The following is a 21,845-nucleotide window of genomic DNA, read 5'->3' as shown; positions in this document are numbered from 1 at the left end:
TAACGTGGGACCTGGGGAACTGAGCCTTGAACCGGGGTCCTTAGGCTTCACAGGCAAGCGCTTAACCACTAAGCCATCTCTCCAGCCCTTGTTTTGTTTTTTGAGGTAGGGCCTCACTCTAACCAGGCTGACCTGGAATTTGCTATGTCGTCTCAGGGTGGCCTCGAACTCACTGCGATCCTCCTACCTCTGCCTCCCGAGTGCTGGGATTAAAGGCATGCGCCACCATGTCCGGCTCACTTTTTACTTTTAATTTGTAGGCAGGGTCTTACTAAGTTGCCCAGGCTGGCTTTAAACTCACTTTGCACCCCAGACGGGCCTTGAACTTGAGATCGTCCTGTCTGAGCCGCCTGAGTAGCTGGGATTACAGGTACGCAAGCTAAGCATGCACACGCACGCGCGCGCACACACACACATATACACACACACACACACACACACACACACACACACAGTCTCATTCATCCATTTGTTCAACTGTGTACTTACTCTGCCCTGTAGACACCAAGACAGGGAGGACACATGAGCGTGCGTACACGCATGCATGCACGCGCACACCCACACCCACACACACACACACACACACACGGGCTGCCATCCTTTTCCCTAGGGCGCTAGTCTCCATCCCCACCATCCTCCTTTCTGAGCACAAAGTAAACACCGCGAGGAGCTGGAGGTCTGGGAAGCCACCAGTAGGTGACAGCTGCACGGAGCCAAGAGACTACTGAGGGGACCAGAATGAGGGCAGACCCTGGAGAGCACAGCCCCCCAAGGCCCTTCTCCCCAAGAACAGGAAGGAGACACGACAGTGGTTAATAAATATAATTGCTATGATGGACGCTGGCAGAGAAGCATGACCACCTCCACTTCTGCCCAAATGGCGCCCTCCGCATGCTGAGGGCGAGAAGCACGAGGTCGCCCGGGGCTGCTGGGCACTGTGAGGGCCCAGGGTGGCCTGGCACCCTGCCCCCCCTAACCCAGGACGTCCAGGTAGCCAGGTGGCGCCTGTGCCAGGGCCTGGAGCCGGGCATGCACATCCTTCATGCCGAGGCGCTGCTGCGGCTCACGCTGCCAGCAGCCGCGCATGATGGCGTAGACATCAGGAGGGCAGGCCCGGGGCCGCTCCAGCTCCCGGCCCTGCGTGATGCACTCGATTGCCTGTGGCCATGGGAAAGACAAGACGAGAGGCGGGAGGGAGCTCAGGAGCTAGGGGAGAGAGACCCACGCCTGCCGGGCACTCCCAGGGTTGAGTCCCAGCGGCCTGTGAGCTCCAGGCAAAGTGGGAACGATTAAGGCCTGACTCTGGGGGAGGGGGGTGTGGGTAGGAGCTTCCAGAAGGCTCGAGTCAGACCCAAAGAAGACTTGCCAGGTGGGGTGAGGAGGACATGCCATCATCGCAAAGATCATCAGCCTCTGGCTGCTAGAGAAAGGAGGGGTGTCTCTTGGCACCAGGGGAAGGGGGGAGATAGAGCGGAATTGCAGCTACAGCCCTTGATAGCTGGCTGGCTTCAGTTTGAAGTGGGAGGCAGCCCCTTGGTGAGGAAACTGGGGTGGGAGGGACATGGCTAGCTCCTCTGGAAATAAAAAAACTGCAGTAACAGAGGCCACAGTTAGACTCCAGGAAGGACCAGTATGGCAGCTAAGGGATCCAGTGAGGGAGGGATGGTGGCAGAGAGATGGCTGGAGAAGGCGCCTGAAACACTCTCCCCCCTCCCCAGTAGAGGACGCGGTTATAGGCATCACTAATTCCAGTCTTTCTCTCAGTGCTTGAGAAAATTAAAATCTATAACCCTCTCCCCCACCCCACCAGCCTCCGGGGAGCAGACTGCATTAGGAGGGGAAATGGGAACTGACAGCTGTGAGCCAAGGAGGAGGCTGGGGGAGCCGCTCAGGGAGACAGAACACCTGGGGCCTGCTCTGACTGCAGACGTGGGGTGGAGGGGAGGGCACAGCTGGCCTGAGGTTACATAATGCAAAGAGTGGGGGCCTAGACTTGATCCACAATGTCACCTGAGGGCCCCCAGGAGCCTGCTGGGCCTGGGTTCAGGACCGCGAGTGAAGGAAGGACCAGGAGAAAAGGGAAGAAAGAGGGACGCAGGATGCAGGGCGGGCTGACCTCGGTGTTGGAGAGCTGGTACCAGGGCTGCTTGCCATAGGTGAATATCTCCCAGAGCACCACCCCGAAGCTCCACACGTCACTCTCAGTGCTGAACTTGCGGTACAGGATGCTCTCGGGTGGCATCCAGCGGATGGGCAGCATGGTGCGGCCTCCCACCTGCCAGTGGCACTTCATGTCACCTCCGGGGATTGCCCGCCCAGGATACCCCACCGTGTCATGAAAGGTAAGGAGATGTGCTGAGGGAAGAGCAGAGCAGCCTGGGGGCCGCAGCGGAGAAGGGGAATCACCCTCCCCAAGGAAGAACAGGCGGGTGAGCCGGCAGCCCTGGGTCTCACTGGGCTCGAGGGGTGCTGGGCTGGAGCCCGGGAACACTTACACGGTAATAGTCTGTGCTGTAGATGTCCCTGCTCATGCCGAAGTCGCCGATCTTGACCACTAACCCCTGACCCACCAGACAGTTGCGGGTGGCCAAGTCCCGGTGCACAAAATGAAGGCTGGCCAGGTATACCATGCCCGCAGCCACCTGGCTAGCCACGGCCAGCAGCTGCCCAAGACCCAGAGGGCCCGGAGCCACGTCCTCTCCACCAGCCAGAAGCTTGGCATCAGGCCCATGGGACCTGATGAAAAGGAGAGGTAAGGGTTGAGAGGACAGAACCCCGAGGAAGGGATCCCCAGAATTAGAGGTGACGGGAAAGAAACTGGGGCCAGAAAGGAAGGATAGAGGAGGGGAGCTGGGAGGGGGCAGAACAGAGGTGTCATGCCTTCCTCTGGGGCTCCTCCTGGAGCATCAACTCCACGTGTCTTCTCAGGAGCTCCCCGCAGCCTCCAGCTGCCCGTGCCGTCATCACAGCACCTGCCTACCTGAGCTCTGTTTCTTCCCCTAGCAAGCCCAGCACCCCAAGAAGGGAGCCCTCCTCCCCCAGCTCCAAGCCAGCGCCACACCTCAGGCCGTCCTTGAGTCTCCTGTCCTTTCTCTTCACCCTCTGTGCTCATGCAGTCCGTCGCTTGTCCTCCCCTGCACGCATGTCCAGGGCGCCCTCTCCTCCGGCCACAGCCCCCCATTCCAGGTCATCCAGACCACACAACCCCACTCCCCAACATCCATCACTGCCCCGTAGCCTTTCGCTCAGCGGCTCGCTTTGCCAGCAATGCCCTTTGCTACTGGCCGGCTTCCCTGCTTCACTCATTCCGGGTGTCTGCGGCCGGGCACCAGAGTCACGGTGACAGCAGGGTGTGGGTGAGTAGCACGGGACCATGCACAGGGCACCTGAGGGAGCTAAGGGTGGGTGATGCCAGGGAAGGCTTCCTGGAAGGAGCATCTGCGCTGAGACTCAAGTTCTGACCTGGCCAGGAGGAAGCCCCGGCAGAGAGAGGAAAACCACAAGGCCGGGTCAGGAAGGAAGGCCTCTCCTGCTGGAAACCTTCCAGTCCACCTGAGACTTCCTCCCTTCCTCCAAAGGGCTCCATGCAGCATTTGCTGCCATGCCTCCCACAGCCTGGGCCACATTTGGTGGCATCCCCTGAGACCAGCACTGAGCCTGGATCACACTGCTGAGAAAGGACACAGATCCTCCACGGCTCTCCCTCAGCTCTGGTTCCTGTCAGCCCACTTCTGCACACCCCTGGGGCCAGCTCATTTCTCCCTGATCTGAACTGTCAGTGGCTCCGTTCCTGGGGTGAGCTCCTATTTGGGGTCTCTCTGAGCTAAGTTCTTTAGCCTGACTTGGTGGGAAGCTGGTTGGGGACCAGATCATCACCTACACGGTACTTTCTCATCCATGACCTCAGTCCACTGGCACCCCTCCTCCCAGCCAGGGAGGGCAGCTCCCTGCCAGGCAAGGTTTGTTTAAGACATGGCAGCTGATTTCAGACCCTGGTTCCACCTGGTTCTCACAGAGCATGAGCTGACTTGAAGACTCGACTAAGCGAGCATGTGACCAAGTTTGAGGGTGGTGTTCTGAGGTGGCCTTGCACTTCCTGCTTCTCTTTGGGTGGATCTCACTACCCCAAGCCTTCTGTGCAACCAATATAGTTGACTTCTGCCCATAGCCAAAAAAAAGAAGAAGAATTTTCTATAACTTTCTTCAAATGCAAAGTGCCATATGTGCTTGGACAACGTGGAAAATAAATGTTTTTATCACTGTATAAGCATATGGAACCAGAGTGTGGTGGTTTGATTCAGGTGTCCCTCATAAACTTAGGTGTTCTGAATGCTAGGTTCCCAGCTGATGTGGAGATTTGGGAATGAACACCTCTTGGAGGGAGTTGTATTGTTGGGGGCGGGCTTATGGGTGTTATAGCCAGCTTCCCCTTGCTAGTGTTTAGCACACTCTCCTGTTGCTATTGTCCACCTTATGTTGGCCAGGGGGTGATGTCCACCCTCTGCTCATTCCATCATTTTGCCCTGCCATCATGGAGCTTCCTCCTTGAGCCTATATGCCAAAATAAACCTTTTCTCCCCACAAACTGCTCTTGGTTGGGTGATTTCTACCAGCAGTGTGAACCTGACTACAACAGTAAAGTGGTACCAAGAGTGGGGTTGCTGCTGGACCCCTGACTGTGGTTTTGGCCTCTTGGAGCTGATTTTCAAGAGGAATGTGGAAGGATTTGAAACCTTAGCCTAAGAGACGCCTTGCAGTGCTGTAAGTACAGCTTGATGGACTATTCTGGTCATATTGAAAGACCTGAATGTGGTAAGAGCTATGGACTGTGAGGTTTGGTTTATGGGGTGAGAAACAGCTTTGCTTGGACTGAGCTAGAGGCAGTTTGTGTGAGAAATTTGCTGTTATGCCCTTGTCCTATAAAGTTGTGCTGTGCTGCTTTGCATAGAAATAAATTGGTGTGAGCAGAGGGATAGGGCACAGAAAGAAAAATCTTTGGGTGAACTGTTGCCCATTCAGCTGTAATTGAGAGATTACAACTTTTGAGATTGGGCCAGCTGACCTCCACTGGGTCAACAGGAAGAATGTGGACTCTTTTGAAGGGGCCTGAGTGCTCAAGGAGTGTCCTGTTCTTCAAAGTCTGCTTTATTCCCCCCTGGACTAACAAATTGGCACCCTACCTGGTATTATTATTATGGTATTATTATTAAGAAATGCAGGAAAGAGGTCATTGAGTTTGCAACATAATCTTTTGTTTTGGAAATGGCCATGGGCAGAGTGAAGCAGGTTTGCTGGATGCCTGCATGGAGACCCCATGGGACCATAAGGATGAACCATGGGTTGCAGTGGAGACCCAGTGGAGCTGCCGGGACCACTAGATGACAGCCAAGAAGAACTGCCAGTCCCAGATGAAGTTTTCCAGGACTGTGAGTAGCCTAGCTGGAGGGGTGGAATAGGAACTCCAGAGACTTGTTGCTGGTTAGAATTATCAGACTTGGAGACTTGTCACTGGCTAGAGTTGTTTGATGTTTGCCCTGGTTGTTTTAAATCTTGTATTCTTTGCTATGTCCAACGTCATCTTTTTCAGTATGAATGCTTATTCTGTGCAATTATGGGTTTTGAGGGGATTTTTTGGTATGGCTCAGTTAAAAGATCTTGGGGAGAAAAAAATGATCTTGGACTATGGGGATGTATGAACATCATTGGAATTGATAAAAACTATGAGGACTTTTAAAGCTGGATGAATGCATTGCATTTTACATCACATATGGTTAACAGTTTATGGGGGCCAGGGACAGAATGTGGTGATTTGATTCAGGTGTCCCCCATAAACTTAGGTGTTCTGAATGCTAGGTTCCCAGCTGATGGAGATTTGGGAATTAATGTCTCCTGGAGTCAGTGAGTATACTGTTGGGGGCAGGCTTATGGGTGTTACAGCCAACTCTCCGTTGCTAGTGTTTGACACATTCCCCTGTTGATACTGTTCACCTTATGGTGGCCAGGAGGTGATGCCCACCCTCCACTCATGCCATCATTTCCCCCTGCCATCACGGAGCTACCCCTCAAGTCTGCAAGCCAAAATAAGCCTCTTTTTTTTTTCCCCCACAAGCTGCTCTTGGTTGGGTGATTTCTACCAGCAATGCGAACCAGACTACAACAGAGAGTAAGGACAAACTGTGAAGTGCCACAGAGGGTGTCTGCTGGCCATCTGGGGTTGCTGACCTGTACACAGCTCCTGCAGGAGGCCTGGCCTCTGTGCGCGCGCACTGCCACCACGCCATGGGCATGCCCACATTCCCACAGCCGCCTCCTCTGCCTCTCGGGTGACTAGAACAGTGCCCCTCTGACCCTTCCTGCCGTGCTCCCGCAAGGGCGCCCTCGCAGAGGAGCCGGGAGGGCTGAGCCGGGGCGCCTACCGGAGAAAGCGGTTGAGGTCCCCGTGGCGCATGTACTCGAAGACCATGAGCAGAGGGCCGCCCTCGGCGCAGACCCCGAAGAAGCGCACGATGTGCTGGTGCTGCAGCACCGTGAGCAGCTCCGCCTCCCGCTGGAAGTCCTCCCGGGCACTCTCGGACACGTCCTTCAGAGCCTGGGGCAGGGCAGGGACAGAACGGAGGGGCCCTAAGGCCGTGCCATTCAGGCACCCCCAGTCTGGCGCGTTGGTCATCTGAGAGTCCCGGGAGCACAGCACCGGCAGGGTCGGGGTCTCACCTTGACAGCCACCAGCATCTTGTCCTGCTCGCTCAGCAGGCCGTGGCACTCGGCCAGGAAAACCTTCCCGAAGGCGCCCTCGCCCAGCTCCCACTTGAGCACAATGTCCTGGCGCTTGATGTGATGGACACCTGAGAGGGGCTTGCAGGGTTAGAGGGACAGCCCCAGCTCGAGCGGGATGGGGCAGTGGTCAGGACAGGGTCTGTCGCAGGGCTGTGTGCTACACATGAGTGCCTGGCCAAGGGACAGGTGGAACCTGCGACCCACCCTGAGCCCTTCCCAAACCCAAGCTCCTGGTGAGGGGCAGCCTCTACCTAGAGCTGAGCCGAGGTGGGAACGGGTCTGGGTCATCACAAGTCAGAGCCCAGGGGCTTCTTAGCACATGAGCGTTTGAGCACACACGCATGCTTGCTCTCTCTCTCTCTCTCTCTCTCTGTCACACACACACATACACACACACACACACACACGCCTGCACAGCTCCTCACAAGTGTCACTGAAGTACTGTGGGTTCTCCATGATGTGGCCCTGGAGCCCGGAGCCTTTGCCCTCAGTAGGGGAAAGAGAGCTGCCACCCAATGTCATGAAGTGCAGAGACATGGCCAGCCCATCTTCTGGAGCCAGCACAGCAGGGCCTGGGGAGACACACAGCCACATGGGGCGTCACAGCCCAGGCACCGTCCCGACACTGGCCCAGGCTCGCATGCGCAGTGCCAGCACCCGCGTCCACGAACTCGCGGGCTGGGGGGAGCGGCCGGGAAGAGGGAGAGGGGAGGCACCGGAGCCTCTACATCCCATTGCTGGTCAGCCTCATGTGCACCAAAAAAATTTCCCTGCAAGCCCCCACCCCCAGAGTGCCAGACCTCCCAGATCCACCCCGCTTGACAATGACCCAGCCACCAACTAACAGCTGCTGCTTCAGGCAGGACCTCCCCAGCCCAACATACACCCCTACTCCCAAGCCTCCAGCACATACACCCCAAACTCCGTGCGGACACAGGCAAACCCCACAGAGAAGCCAGAAAATTCAGAGCAGACAAAGCCCATGGACAGACAGACACACACACAGACAGACAGCCCTCTGCTATTTTCCACTCACGATTGATCCCAAACTTGCTTCTCTGTCCGCATTTGTTGAGCACAAGGAGCAAGGCAGAAAGGAAGAGGGTGGCGGAGATGGCCAGGCCCACGGCCACCGAGACCTGGAGGCAGGGTCAGGCCTGGAGGCTTTGGTGCCTCTGAGCTCCCCAGTGTACCATCCTGCAGGGGAGCCCAGAGCCAGGCCCCTAGCCCTGTCCCCTGCTCTCCTGCTGACCCCGCCTGGCTGGAAGGGTAGCCAGCTGAGTTCAGGCCACACTGGACTGAGCCCCAGCCCCCAGCTCTACCAGAAAACGACATGTGGAGAGGCTGCGCCCAATCACCCGGTCCCACACCCCCAGTCAGCCTGCGGCACCCCACACTCACCCCAAGAGGCGTTTCATCCTTCTTCTCCACCGGGTCTCTGGACGTGCTGTTAGTGTCTGTGGGGACACAGGGCAGGAGGGCTGGGCTCCGGCAGATGCCACCGTGTGTCCTCTTGCAGCTCCCGCCTTGGCCCACAGCTGGCCTCTCGGGGTGGCCGTCAGCTGTCCCCTCTGCCCCAGCCTCTGTTCTAGAGACTTGCCCCACGGGCCCTCCAGCCTGGGCGACTCACCCACTGGCGAGAAGGAAACTGCAGAGAGAGGAGGGGAAAGCGCTGTCGGGGGGTGGGTATCTGGGTGCCCCTGCCCTCTGGGTTGTCCCTTCATCCGGGAGGCAGGGCTGTGGACCTCAAGGGAGCGTATACATGTGGCCCTTTCCAGTGAGGGTCTGGCTACCCTGGCAACAGCCCTTTCTTCAGCCTGAAGGGACAGACAGCTCGGGCCTGGCTTATGGGTGGGGGGGGGAACGACAGGGAGGTCAGTGGAGAGCTATGGCCAGCTCTGCTGTCCGGGACCAAGCACTCCAGCAACGGGGACTTAAAGGCCAAGGCAGAGGGGGCCAGTCTTCCCTGGACACCCCAGATTTCCACCCAGGTGCTGCCCAGGACCAGGGACAAGGCTCAGAGTGGCTCTCGCACCAGGGATGGGGTCTTCGGGGTTGAACTCGAAAGGGTTGTCCATGAAGGAGACCAGGACGAAGTCGGAAGCCTGGCCGAAGGGGTTGGTGGCCAGCAGCGTGTAGTTGCCGTTGTTGACGTGGGTGGGCTGGTTGAGGCGGAGGCAGCCGTGGCGCACGGTCTCGTTGGTCAGCGCTGACTCCAGGAACTGGGTGAAGATGAAGCTGGTCTCATTGAGCAGGGAGCCGTTGAAGAGCCAGCGCAGGGCGGGCGCGGGCTGCCCATCCACGGAGAACGGGATGCACCAGTGGTGCTGCTCCACGGCGGAGCTCAGGCGCACGCTGGCCGGGACTGCGGGCAGAGAGCGGGTGACGGGCACGGGCCAGCGGGGGCCACCACCCGGCCACGAAGAAGAGACTGGCCAGTGGTGCACTCCGGTGGGAACTACTGACGGAGAGCATGTGACAGGCAGGAGACAGGTGGCTGGAAGGACTCCAGGGAGGCCAGAGCCAGAACTGAAGGGCGGGTCTCGGGCCTCGGAAAACCCGGTCAGTAGGCCTGAAGAGAGTCCCCAGAAGCCACACTTGGAGGAAAGCTGATAGTACAGCCTTAAATCTGGCAGCAGGCACGGAGAACTCGGGGACGTGAAGGACGTAGGGGAAGCTGGGCCTCGCAGCGCAGCCTGCCGCCCTCGCTGCTCAGGAGACCGAGGCAGGAGCGTCACAAGTGCAAGGCTGCCCGGACTACAGAGACAGTTCCAGGCCTGCCAGTTCACCTGTCAGACCCTGTCTCCACATCAGTAAGGGAATGAGATAAATAAATGGGAAGTCTTAGAGCACTTGCCTAGAAGGCACACAGCCCTGGTTTCCATCCCCAGTACTGAAAAAAAATGGCAAAAAAAAGGGGGGGGGCTGGAGAGTTGGCTCAGTGGTTTAAGCACTTGCTTGCAAAGCCTAAGGCCCAGGTTTAATCAGATGCACAGAGTGGCACATGCCACATGCATCTAGAGTTCGTTTGTAGTGGCAGGAAGCCTCGTGTGCCTATATTCTCTCTCTCTCCCGCCCTCCTCCCTCCTTGCAAGTAAATAAAATTAAATAGGCTAAAAAAAATTTTTTTTGAATAGAGATATGGCTCTGAAATAGACCTAACCTTGAAAAAGCAGTTTCTTCAATAATAGAAAAACAAGTATAAGCCGGGCGTGGTGGTGCACGCCTTTAATCCCAGCACTTGGGAGGCAGAGGTAGGAGGACTGCTATGAGTTCGAGGTCACACTGAGACTCCATAGTGAAGTCCAGGTCAGCCTAGGCTAGAGTGAAACCCTACCTCGAAAAACCAAAAATATATATATATAGATGTGTATAAACATATACAATTTTCACAACATTCATACAATGAAATATTCAGTAGTGCACAAGTAAACTATAGTAATTGTCATTAATATGGATGGATTTCACAAATATAATGTCGAACAAAAAAATACTTGCACTAAGTTTCCATTTATAGACTGTTAAATAAGCAAACTCTATGGCTATGAAAGGAGACATGTGAGGGTTTTTTTGGGGGGCGTTTGGTTTTGGTTTTTCAAAGTAGGGTCTCACTCTAGCCCAGGCTGACCTGGAATTCACTATGTTGTCTCAGGTTGGCCTTGAACTCATAGTGATCCTCCCACCTCTGCCTCCTAAGTGCTGGGATTAAAGGCATGCACCATTACGCTGGTTGAAAATTATTTTTAAAAGCAGGGAAGGGCTGGAGAGATAGCTTAATATTTAAGGTGCTTGCCTGCAAAGCCTAAGGACCTGGGTTTCATTCCCTAGTAACCACATAAAGCCAGACGCACAGGTAGTGCACACATCTGGAGTTCATTTGCAGTGGCTAGAGGGCCTGGCATGCCCATTCTCTATTTCTCTCTCTCTCTCTCTCTTTCTTTCTGCTTGCAAATAAATATTTTTTTTTGTAGAAAGCAAGGAAATGGTTAAAATAAAAGGATGAGGTAGGGAAGGGACAAGGTTGGGGCTGAGGAGAGAAGAGGATCCTCTGAAACGCGAGTAAGAGCAATTATTGTCACAAGTGTGTATGTTAGCCAAGCCTGGTGGTGCCGACCTGCGCTTGGGAGGCTGAGGCAGGAGGTTAGGAGTCTCTAGCCTGCCTAGCCTACACTGCTGCAAGATCCTGTCTATAAATAAATAAACAAACACTGTGTCTGTATCTTTACATACATACTTATGTATGCATGTTTCACAATAAAATGATGCCAGAACACAGAGTAAAGATACTTTGTTGGCGGAGCTGGAGAAACCAGGCAGTAATATTGACTAAAGGAGAGCCCAGGAGTAGAATTTTCACAACTAAGATGTTTCTCTACCGCCCTGAATGCACCCGATCTTGCCTAAAACTAGGATGTAGGTCTGGGCCTTCGGCTCCTCTCTCCAGATGCCCAGCCCAGCTCAGTGCATCAACAAATGCCAACACTGGGCTGGCAGAGACTTGGCTCCAGCTTTAAGTCTGCGCTGAAATCCAAAATAAAAATCAACCAATAAACAGAAAACTTAGGAAGTGAGGCAAAGGCCTTAAGGAGGTCAGTGTGAAGGGGCGCCAGAGAGCAAGCGGCGAGCTCAGCCTGCAGCTGGCGCCAAGGGCCTCAGGTAGCACCGCTTGGGCAGGGGGCCAGAAAGAAATCCATCTCTATCCCTCTGGCCTTGGGAAGCCCCCCCCCCCCCACAGGACTCCCCTTGACAGATCAGGTTTTCATGGGAATCTGGAAACAGCTGGGAGAGAACAGCTGTGGAGACGCCCTCCACCCTCCCACCAGCCCCCACCCCACGCCCTCTTTTCAAAAGAGAAGTTGAGTGGGGGTTGGTACATCATGGGAACTCACAGGAGACGTTGACCTGGACAGAGACTTCGGCTCTGCCGGCATCATTCTCTGCCCAGCATGTCACATTCTTCCTGTTGAGGTCACTGGTGACATTGGCCAGGGTCAGCTCCAGGGACGGCAGAGCCCCAGATTTCTGGATCAGGGAAGAGGGAAAAATCAGGAAGGGCTTCGTCAGGGTGGGGCGGGAGGAAGGAGCTGGAGCTGACATGTTTGGAGGCCTCGGATGGAAAAGGAAGAAGGGCTGGGGATGGGAGAGGAGGGCTGTGGCAGAGAATAATGGCCTTTGCAGCTCCTGGACCAGAGACATCTCTCTAAAGCACAACTAATGGCCTCAAAAGAGGCAGATGGGGCTGGAGAGATGGCTTAGCAGTTAAGACACTTGCCTGTGAAGCCTAAGGACCCAGGTACAACTCCCCAGAACCCAGCCAGATGCACAAGCGTCTGGAGTTCGTTCAAAGTGGCTAAACCTCTAGCATGCCAATTCATTCTCCCTCTCTTTCTTTCTCTCATTAAAAAAAAAGATGCCGGGCGTGGTGGTGCACACCTTTAATCCCAGCACTAGCAAGGCAGAGGTAGGAGCATTGCCGTGAGTTCAAGACCACCCTGAGACTACATAGTGAAAAAAAAAAAAAAAAAAAGAGGCAGATAGTACTCCAAGATGGAGGTCACAATCTGACTGGCCAGATAGTGGCCCCAATACCATTTTATTTCACTCTCTCTTTTTTTTTTTTTTTTTGTTTTCTTGGGCCCCAAGCACTGTATTCACATGCAGCCTCAGCTCCTGGTTCACACAAAGCCCTAGCAAACTCAGCCTCAGCCCAGAGAAACAAAAGGATGGCGCTCCTGGTGGCAGCGGGAAACAGCCAGGAGCAGCAGCGTCCCCTCTGGCAGACGGAGTGACCTTAGAAAGGTGAGGTAACTCCCCTGCGAATCACTGTCAGTGGTTTAAACCAAACTCAGATTCTTTTCCTAAGACCCATGGGCATACCAAATATAAATTATATGACCTTGTGACTTTATTTTATTTTATTTTTTTTTTTGAGGCAGGGTCTCTACCCCAGGCAGACCTAGAGCTGACTCTAGCCCCAGGCTGGCCTTGAACTCATTGTAATCCTTCTTTCTCAGCCTCCTGAGTCTCTTTAGCTGAGGCCAAAGGCATGTGCCACCAAGCCTGGCTTCCCCGTAACAATTTTTTTGTTGTTGTTGTTTTTTGTTTTTCAAGGTAAGGCCTCACTCTAGCCCAGGCTGACCTGGAATTCACTATGGAGTCTCAGGGTGGCCTCGAACTCACTGCAATCCTCCTACCTCTGCCTCCTGAGTGCTGGGATTAAAGGTGTGCGCCACCACGCCCAGGTCCTTGTAACAATTTTTAATCTTGCTGAGCTCTGGATTGTTTTGTGGCTGTTGCTGGTGGTTCTGGAGGGTTGAACTCAGGCAGTCTCCAAGTCCTCACGCTTTTTGCAAACTCTCTTACCTGCTCAGCTCCCTGGATTTTTTTTTTTTTTTAATAAACTGAAGAAGTGGGCAAAAGAACCATCTGACACTTTCTTTGAAAGCTATGTTCATAAAATGGTGAAAATAAATGAGGTAGTGGACACGTCTCATTTGTCGGAGGGTTTCATAAAGGTGGGACCCTTGGAATGGACAGATGGCTTAGCGGTGAAGGCGTTTAAAACCCTGCAAAGCCAAAGGATCCCAGCTTGACGCTCCAGGATCCATGCAAGCCAGATGCACAAGGGGGCGTATGCATCTGGAGTTTGTTTACAGTGGCTGGAGACCCTGAAGTGCCCATTCTCTCTCTCTCTCTCTCTCTCTCTCAAATAAATAAATAAATAAAATATACATTTAAAAAGAAGGCAGCACCCTTGAACACACACATGAGCAAGTATGCGCCCCTGGTGTATGTGGAACGACTCCAGCAGAGACCCCAGGCTATTGCCTTAGGCTCCCTTCACAGCCTCTCTCTTCCAGACACACTGGGTGGGGTCTGAAGTCCAGCTGCTCTCCCCCCGGAGCTGTTTGGCCATCCCTTGCTCTCTTGGGCTAGTGGGACCAGTCTCTTGGCTCTTTCATTACAGCCCAGTTAATGTGTGACTTGGCCTTGAACTCATGGCAATCCTCCTACCTCTGCCTCCCGAGTGCTGGGATAAAAGGCAGGCGCCACCACGCCCACGCCAGGCTCACTGTGGCTTTTCTATGTAAGTTCTCAGGAAACACGAGTTCTAGCAAACACGTACATTCCACGAAGAGAAATCAGAAACTGGAATTTCCCGCAGCAGACAGCTGATCAGGAATGTCCACTGTGGGCGTGGCCAGGCTCTTGCCACTGCCTGGGCCCCTTTCCATCATCAGCTCTCAGCTGCCTGCACTTTGGCTGGGGGAAGGCCTTGGGGCAATGGTGCTGCCACCAGGTCTGGGACCCCTGATCACTATGCCAGGGGCTCCCTCTTCTACATGCTCCAGGAGTCCCCAGCAATTGACACAAGTCCTCCTCCTGAACTGAGAGCCTCCAAAGTGAACACACTCGTCCCATAGGCCGTCTCCCTGGCTCCTGTGTGTCCACTCCTTGGTAGACACCGCCCTTGTCAGAGCCTGGTGACCTTGTGAACAAGGCCTCCCAAGTCAGCTGCGGCTACTCTGGGCCGTCTGTGGTCAGCCTGAGGACAGAGGCCCAGGAAGGTGCTCAGAGACCTGTCTGGATGAAAGAGACAGAGACCAGAGGATGCCCAGCGGCAGACAGGATGTCAGAGGGCCACCAGGGCCATCTCCCTTTGCAGATAAGAAAACCAAAGTGCAGATTTTTTTCTGAGAGTCACTCCAAGAAATAATTAGTGGAAGAGCTGGAACACGGTGCCCCTTTCCTAATGTGTTCGCTGCACACCCAGAGAACGAACGCTGCTTCCAACAGTCTGCAGGGAACAAGTCCAGAAGCCGGGAGAACCAGCCTTGGGTGTGGGACACAGATACTGCCCTGTGCCCAGACCTCCGTTTTCTAAGCTAGAAATGACTTCTTGGATCCCTCTGTTACAGCCAGCACTGTGATCCCCAAGAGGGTTTCTGGGCCCAAAGGGGTCAGCAGGCCTAGGGTCCAGCTTGGCCAGCAGCTGCACTGAGGACTTGCCTATGGCCCAGGTGGTCATTCCAGGGCTTATCCCTGCCATCTAAACTGTCTTCCCTCCTCCCTGTGAGTCTCTCCTTCCTTTTGTTGTCTCTTTCCTTATCTTTGTCCCCAGGGAGGGGCTGAAGGGTTTCTCACCATCGCTGTCGCCATTCCCTCGAGCTCTGTGAGGATCCAGCCAGCCTGCCGCAAGCCCTGTCCCTCCACCTGGCACTGCAGCAAGACGTCATCCCCCACTTCCACGGAGTCGTTGAGCACCCGGACCTTCAGCGTGGGCACACCTGGGCACCCATGTGCCAGAGGGCCCTTAGAGCTGGGCATGGCCCCAAGAACCCCACCCTGTTCATGGCCCAAACCATGCCCTAGCCTCTGAGGTCCATAGCCTTTGCCAAAACCACCCCAGACCCCTCCAGGGCTTGCTCCTCAGGGCCCTCCCCACCCTGGCAGCAGCACCTACCGCAGCTGGAGCTGTGCCTGAGCGGAAGGAGCTGGTCTCCAGGCCCGACGCACTGCAACCTCTGTGCCTGTACACCATACAGACCCTCCAGGTCCCAGCGCCCCAGCCAGTGCAAGGCGCAGGAGCAGCGCAGAGGGTTCCCCAACAGGACCCTGGAGGGTGGGGGCACCAAGAATTAGGGGAGCAAGCTGGGCGTGGTGGCGCACGCCTTTAATCCCAGCCCTTGGGAGCCAGAGGTAGGAGGATCGCCATGAGTTCGAGGCCAGACTGAGAATACATAGTGAATTCCAGGTCAGTCTGAGCCAGAGTGAGACCCTACCTCAAAAAACAAAAAAAAAAAAAAAAGAAAAGAAAAAAGAGTTAGGGGAACAGGGGACAGCATGGGCCTGAGGGAACAGCGAACCTAAGGAGGGACCTAAGAGGAAGAGGCAGAGTTGAGGATGAGGCCTGTGGCCAACTCAGTAATAAGACTTCAGTTCCTATAAGAAATAAGTACAGGGGGCTGGAGAGATGGTTCAGTGGTTAAGGCATTTGCATGCAAAGACAGAGGACCTGGGTTTGATTCCCTAGTACCCATTTAAAGCCAGATGCACAAGGTAGGTACATGCACCTGGAGTTTGTTTGCAGTGGCCAGAGGCCCTGGACAGCCCTTTCTCTTTTTTATTTTATTTTTATTTTTATTTTATTTTATGCAGAGAAAGAGGCAGAGAGAGAGAAAGAGAGAGGGAGAATGGGCACGCCAGGGACTTCAGCCACTGTAAATGAACTCCAGACGCTTGCGCCCCCTTGTGCATCTGTCGTACATGGGTCCTGGAGAATTGAACCAATATCCTTTGGCTTTGCAGGCAAATGCCTTAACCGCTAAGCCATCTCTTCAGCTGCACCCTTTCTCTTTTCTCTTTTTTCCCCATTCTTTCTGTCTCAAATAAATAAAAACATTTTTAAGATAGGCATAGTGGAGCACGCCTTTAATCTCAGCACTGGGGAGGCAGAGGTAGGAGGATCATGAGTTTGAGGTCACCCTGAGACTTCATAGTGGACTCCAAGTCAGCCTGGGCGAGAGTGAAACCCTACCTAGAAAAAAAGAAAGAAAGAAAGAAAGAAACAAGCACAGGCTTGGCAAGATGGCTTTGTAACTAAAGGCTTCTGCTCACATATTCTGCTGGCCAGGACTTGATTTCCCAGGACCCACATAAAGCCAGCTGCACAAAGTGGCTCATGTATCTGGAATTTGTGTGCAGTGGCAGAAGGTCCTGGTGCACCCAATCCTCTTTTTTCTTCTTTCTTTCTCTTTCTCTCTAAAACCAATCAGTAGATACTTAGGAATAAAGAGCAGCAGACTGTTTAGGTGCCAGCTGAGGCTGCATGAGTTGCACCTCCCTCAGCTCTAGGGTGACAAGCCAGGCCACGTACCTCAACAGGGTGACAAGGAGGGAAGGGCAGGACCTCTGGTGTGTGACCCACAAGCTTCAGGAGCCCACCACAGCCTGCCGCTCCTGAGTCCCTCTCCTCCAGCGAGTGTTCACTGGGAATGGGGCCAGTGTGGCACGGGCACCCGTCGTAGGCCTGCGGACTGCTCAGCATGGTACCACGCCTCCGGGGACACACACAGTCCCCATCCGGGCTGACTCCCCATGCTGGCCCAGCCTTGCAGCGCCTACTTTAATGGGTAGGGGGACAGGCATGCACACGGTCCCCAGTACCAGCTCACACTCAAGAGCTTCCAGACACCCTGTCCTGTTCTACACAGACAGAAATATACCCGGACCACACATCATACAGACTGGCCCCTTGTACCGTGTTCCCATGTCCCCGTACTCACAACTCCTGTAAGGAGAGGCCTTGGACGGCTTTCCAGGAGAGGGACTCAAGAGCATTGGAAGACAGGTTCCTGTGGGAAGACGGGCCCCTGAGCCAGTGATCTTACTCTGACCCCATCAGAAGGAGGGACAAGTGGGAGAGTCCGGTCCCCTCCCTAGTCCGAACAACTAGGACAGGCCCATAGTGGCTGTACGAGTGGGGGTGTTGGAATGGGGGCAGGCAAGTGAGTCTGGGTCTGTTCTTCTCCCCGGGACGACAAGGGTTAACCCCACTTAACCCCTCCTTGATCCCGGGGATCGGAGGGAACAGCCGCTCACCCTCCCCCACACCTCCAGCCCCAGCTGGCAAAGTGCTGAGGCCATAGCTGGGGGGGAGGGGCTCCATCTGTGCTCCCCCACCCAGGAAAGACCCAGGGGCTCGCGCTCCACTGCTCCCTACTGGACCACAAGACAGGGGTGGCAAAGAACTTCTCAGGTCCCCTGTCCCCCTTCCTGTTACTCCAGAGACTAAGGAACTTCAAGCAGGGAAAACAAAACAAAAACAAAAATAAAAACCAGGTACAGAGGTAGAGAGGGGGAACCCAGGCAGGGCAGGGCTCTGCTGCTGACTCCCCAGGACACTGCGTAGGCCGGGCCTGCCACCGTCAGGACCTTCACCCTAACTATTCTCCTGGCTCTGGAATCCGGGGCCCTAGGCTGGAAAAGAACCATTCAGCAAGGACAGAAAAACTACTGCTGGGGCGCCAGGCAAGAGCACCTCATGGGCGGGGGTGGGGGGTGAGGGTGGAATTCTGGCCAGAACCCAGAAGTCCTGCTACCACCCCTCACTTCCTCTGGATCCCAGACAGGCTGGACAAGCACCTATGAAAAGCGTCCCCCACGTGTGCAGCAGGGAAGTGAGTGACCACCCAGAGTGTGGCTCTCCCGAACCAGGGAGAGACACCCCAGGGATGAGACCAGACTGGACCTTGCTCAGAACAGTTCCCCGGGGTGTACAGAGCCCATCAGCAGCCCAAGTCTGGGGGTCCTTCTCGGGCCCTCTCCCCCAGCCCCCACCCAGCCCAGCTACTCACAGGCGGCTGAGCCGAGGAGTGAAATGGAAGGCGTCTGGCGCCACAAACCGGAGCCCACTCTTCACGATGGTGCTGGAGAGGGTGCAAGAGGACTCTAAGGCCTCCCTCTGGTCGCCCCCGGCGGGCTCCCCTGGCGTAGCCCTGCACCCTTCCCTACCCCCTAGTTCCACAGCTACCTGGGCCTCGGGACCTCTCCAAGACCCCAGGACACTGGATGCCCCCACGTTGGCCCTGGCCCTGTTCCCAGCCCCACCCAGGGTCCTCACAGGCTTCTCAGGTTCTCGAGCCCCTGCAGGTCCCCAGGCTCCAGGCGCCTTAGATGCTGCTGGTTCTCCACGTAGCTGCGGGGAGACAGGTGGTCATCAAGGGACAAGGCCGTGATGGAGTCCCCTCCCTTGCCCACCGTCCACCCATTCCCTCAGTCACGCACGCATAAGCACACGCACCATTCACACGCGGAGGTGCACACACCTGCACAGGGGTGCAGTTGCTCACACACATACAGTGCAAACATGGAGGAACACACGGGGGCACACTCACGCATGGACATAAGCAAAGATCGCGCAGACCTCTCCCATGCACGTGCTCAGGTAACTTGTGAACACGTGTTCACAAATACACACCACCATTCTGGGCTTGGGGCTCAACTCCTTTTAGCCTCAGCAGTGATGGGGGGGGAGGTCAACATCCCATGGTCATGCCAATGAGTGCTGCTAAACACACTGGCTCAGGGGCCACCACTGGGCTCAGCAAGTCCTGCTCCTCCACCCCAGGACAGAGCAAGCATACACAGAGCTGTCAACAGGGGTCCCCTCCCCAGCCCCTTCCTGCCCCTGGAGGGACCCAGAAAGGGGAAGAAGAGGACGGAGGGCATGGGCAGAAGGAGCGGCAGCAAAAGTGAGACAGAGATTCCAAAAGAGAGAGACGGACAGGAAAAGATTAGCAGAGAGACAGATAAGGGAAGGGAAACCGAGAGTCAGAGATAAGGACAGAAGAGCGAGCAGCACCCAGGGGTGGTGAGGGCTGCTTAGCTTCTGGGCCTGGCTCTGGGGAGTCCCTGAGAACCCAGTCCCCACAGTGACATGTCCTCTGTGTTCTCAGAAGTCCCCTCCTGGGCCCCAAACTTCCCTGAGTAACGCCAGGGCAGCAAGGGAAACAGGGCCATCCTTAGCTCCCAGCCCTGGCCCCGTAGGACATCTAGGTGTCCATCCTCGGGTGTCTCCCCCCGCCCCCCGCCAGGCCTGGGGATTACAGCTGGGCAATTCAAGGTCGGCTCTGCTCCTGGAGACCCAGGGAGCTGGTAGGAACCCACAGCCAGCTGCATGTGCGTGAGCCGCCAGGCGGTGTGCTAGAAGCTGCCTCGTTCCTTCCAATTCATAATCAATCTGTCTATTCAAGTGCATTAGCTCCTTGTTAGCTGTGCGGGTGAGGGAGGGGAGAGGGGCTGCTCAGGAGAAGGTGGGAGGGCCCAGCTACTGCCCCACCCAGGGGGGGACAGCTCAGCTCACCACCCTGCCGGCCCCTCCTCTGCAGCCCTGGCCCATCCACTGCTTCTGGCTGGACTCCTTTGGGGGCTTGAAAAGGCATTGAGAAATGAGAACACTGATGGGGAACAGTCTAGAGACGGGGCCCAGGCTTGCATGAACACTCAAGCCCACTATGACGGCCTGGACTTCACACCCTCTCCCATCATGCAGGAGCCTAGGCCTAGACCACGACAAGGCATCTCTGCTCTTCTCAGTCTCCCTAGGGCCATTAGAGAGAGATTGAGTACCTCCGTTAATTACCACAAGATGCCCGGGTAACTCAGTGCCAATCATTGCAGGCCGCTGGCTCCCCCAGCCACACAGAATACTCAAGTATTTTCCAACCATCATGTGATGCTCGAACACCTCTTGGTCAATTATACTCCCATAGGTCTCACCAGCCGCTAAAAAAGTACTTGAGTATTTTGTAACCAATTCCTGCCAGATGTCAGAGTGCTGCAGACCTGGAGGTTTCTCCCAAGAAGCCAGGAGAGGCTGTCAGCCATAGCCTGACCCCCTGGTCCAGCCTGAGAGCCGAGGGCGGAAGGGAAGATGGGAGCGTCCAAGAGGACCAGGTCCTGGGGAGAAGGTGTGAGTGGGGGTGGCGGGGGAGAGTTCAGTGACTAAGCGGGCTGGCTCCTCACCACCTCCCAATTCCAGCTCCATTCAGCTGGGCTCCCCGGGTTTAAACAAGGAAGGGGTGGGGGGGCACAACTGGCTTCGTCCTAGGAAAGAGGAAAGGTAGCAAAGGGTCCTACACCGAGGAGTTCTCCGCGGCTAAGCCACCGGTCCACGGGGCACAGCTTGGGTTCCTGGGCTGAGCCCCACAAAACGGTGTCCTGAACCTCTGGACGCTGAGTCCTGGCCCACTGAGATTCCTTCCTGCCCTGCCCCAGCTACCCTGAGCTCCAGGCGACATCAGCCAGGGTGGCAGCTGCTCAGGGGAAGCCGCGGGGACACCCCCCCCCAACCCTCACCCACCCACCCGAGGCTGTGGGATGCGATGCACCCTCAGGACAGGACCCTGCCCGCCCCTCCGCTCCGCTCCCCTCCCCTCCCCGCCGCACACTCACAGCTCCGTGAGGTTCTCGGAGCCCCGCAGGCGGCGGAGGCTCGTCAGGGTGTCAGGCCGGGTGCAGCGCAACCCCGAGGGCCCCACGGGGCAGCAGGCATCGGGGCACGCCGCCGCCGCGCCCGCGGAGGCCAGCATCAGCCAGGCCAGCAGGCCGCCGGGCCCCGCAGCCCCGCGGTGCCGGTCCAGCCCGCGCCCGCGCCCGAGCCCCGGGCCTCGCAGCATCGCCGCGGCGCCCGCCTCGCCCGCCCGCCTGCCCGGGCCGTGCCGCGCCGCGCTGCCGTCTGTGCGCCGCTGGCCGCCGGGCTCGAGCCCCACGTGCGCGGGGCGGTGTCAGCACCCGCCGGGGAGCGAGGGCGGCGCCGCCACGCCCCGCCACGCCCTCCCGCCCTCCCCGTGGGGCTCGGGGGCAGCTCGCCCCTCTCCACTGTCCCCTTGCCCATCCGCAGGAGACCCGGAAGGGCTGCCACCCATCACCACCCATCGCTGGGGAAACTGACAAGTTTTTGTTTGCTTGTTTGTTTTTGATTTTTTGAGGTAGGGTCTCACTCTAGCCCGGGCTGACCTGGAACTCACTATGGAGCCTCAGGGTGGCCTCGAACTCACGGCGATCCTCCTACCTCTGCCTCCCAAGTGCTGGGATTAAAGGCGTGCCGCCACGCCCGATCAAGTTGATGCACTTTTTTTCCTCTCCTGAAATCAGACATCTGCCTTTTGAGATTTGGAGGTGTTGGGGGGTGGCAAAGGGGTGAGACCGAGCCAGGGACAGGTCTCAGGCCAGGGTGCACTGGCCAGTCCCCACACGCACTTGTCTGAGGAATTGCAGCATTGTCATCTGGGATAATTGGGGCGCGCACGCTCTGGACCCAGTAAGGAAAGGCAGAAGAGCTCCCAACGGACCTGACGCCGGAACCTGGAGGAAAAGAAAGAAAGGGCTGCCCGGGAGCAGGGCGGTCACCCCGCGGTCCCGACCCGAAGAGACCACAGGGTGGCACTAGAACCTCGCGCGCAGCCACGTTCCGCCCTGGCCGGGGTCCCCAGGGCGGGGGCGCGGTCGGTCCACCGGCCCGCAACGCTGCACCTCAGGGCCCGGGGTCAATCTCCGACCCCGACCCC

At 56.3% G+C, this 21,845-nt stretch overlaps 1 protein-coding gene across 1 annotated transcript; it reads right to left on the bottom strand.

The window, feature by feature from the left end:
* Positions 1 to 972: 972 nt before the first annotated feature.
* Ntrk1 (neurotrophic receptor tyrosine kinase 1) lies at positions 973 to 20,954 on the bottom strand. The gene is made up of 17 exons (XM_012950860.2): positions 20,731 to 20,954; positions 18,398 to 18,472; positions 18,132 to 18,203; positions 17,061 to 17,129; positions 15,239 to 15,390; positions 14,920 to 15,062; positions 11,664 to 11,796; positions 8,810 to 9,139; positions 8,405 to 8,422; positions 8,176 to 8,231; positions 7,811 to 7,913; positions 7,200 to 7,346; positions 6,712 to 6,842; positions 6,417 to 6,589; positions 2,496 to 2,736; positions 2,117 to 2,275; positions 973 to 1,158 (listed from the first exon to the last, which is right to left on the bottom strand). The coding sequence occupies exons 1-17, from the start codon at positions 20,952 to 20,954 to the stop codon at positions 973 to 975; spliced, it is 2,412 nt and encodes an 803-aa protein (XP_012806314.2).
* Between the last annotated feature and the right edge of the window lie 891 nt (positions 20,955 to 21,845).

Source organism: Jaculus jaculus, chromosome 19, assembly GCF_020740685.1.
Source record: "Jaculus jaculus isolate mJacJac1 chromosome 19, mJacJac1.mat.Y.cur, whole genome shotgun sequence".
Lineage (NCBI taxonomy): Eukaryota > Metazoa > Chordata > Mammalia > Rodentia > Dipodidae > Jaculus > Jaculus jaculus.
This window is presented reverse-complemented; position numbering and strand designations above follow the sequence as displayed.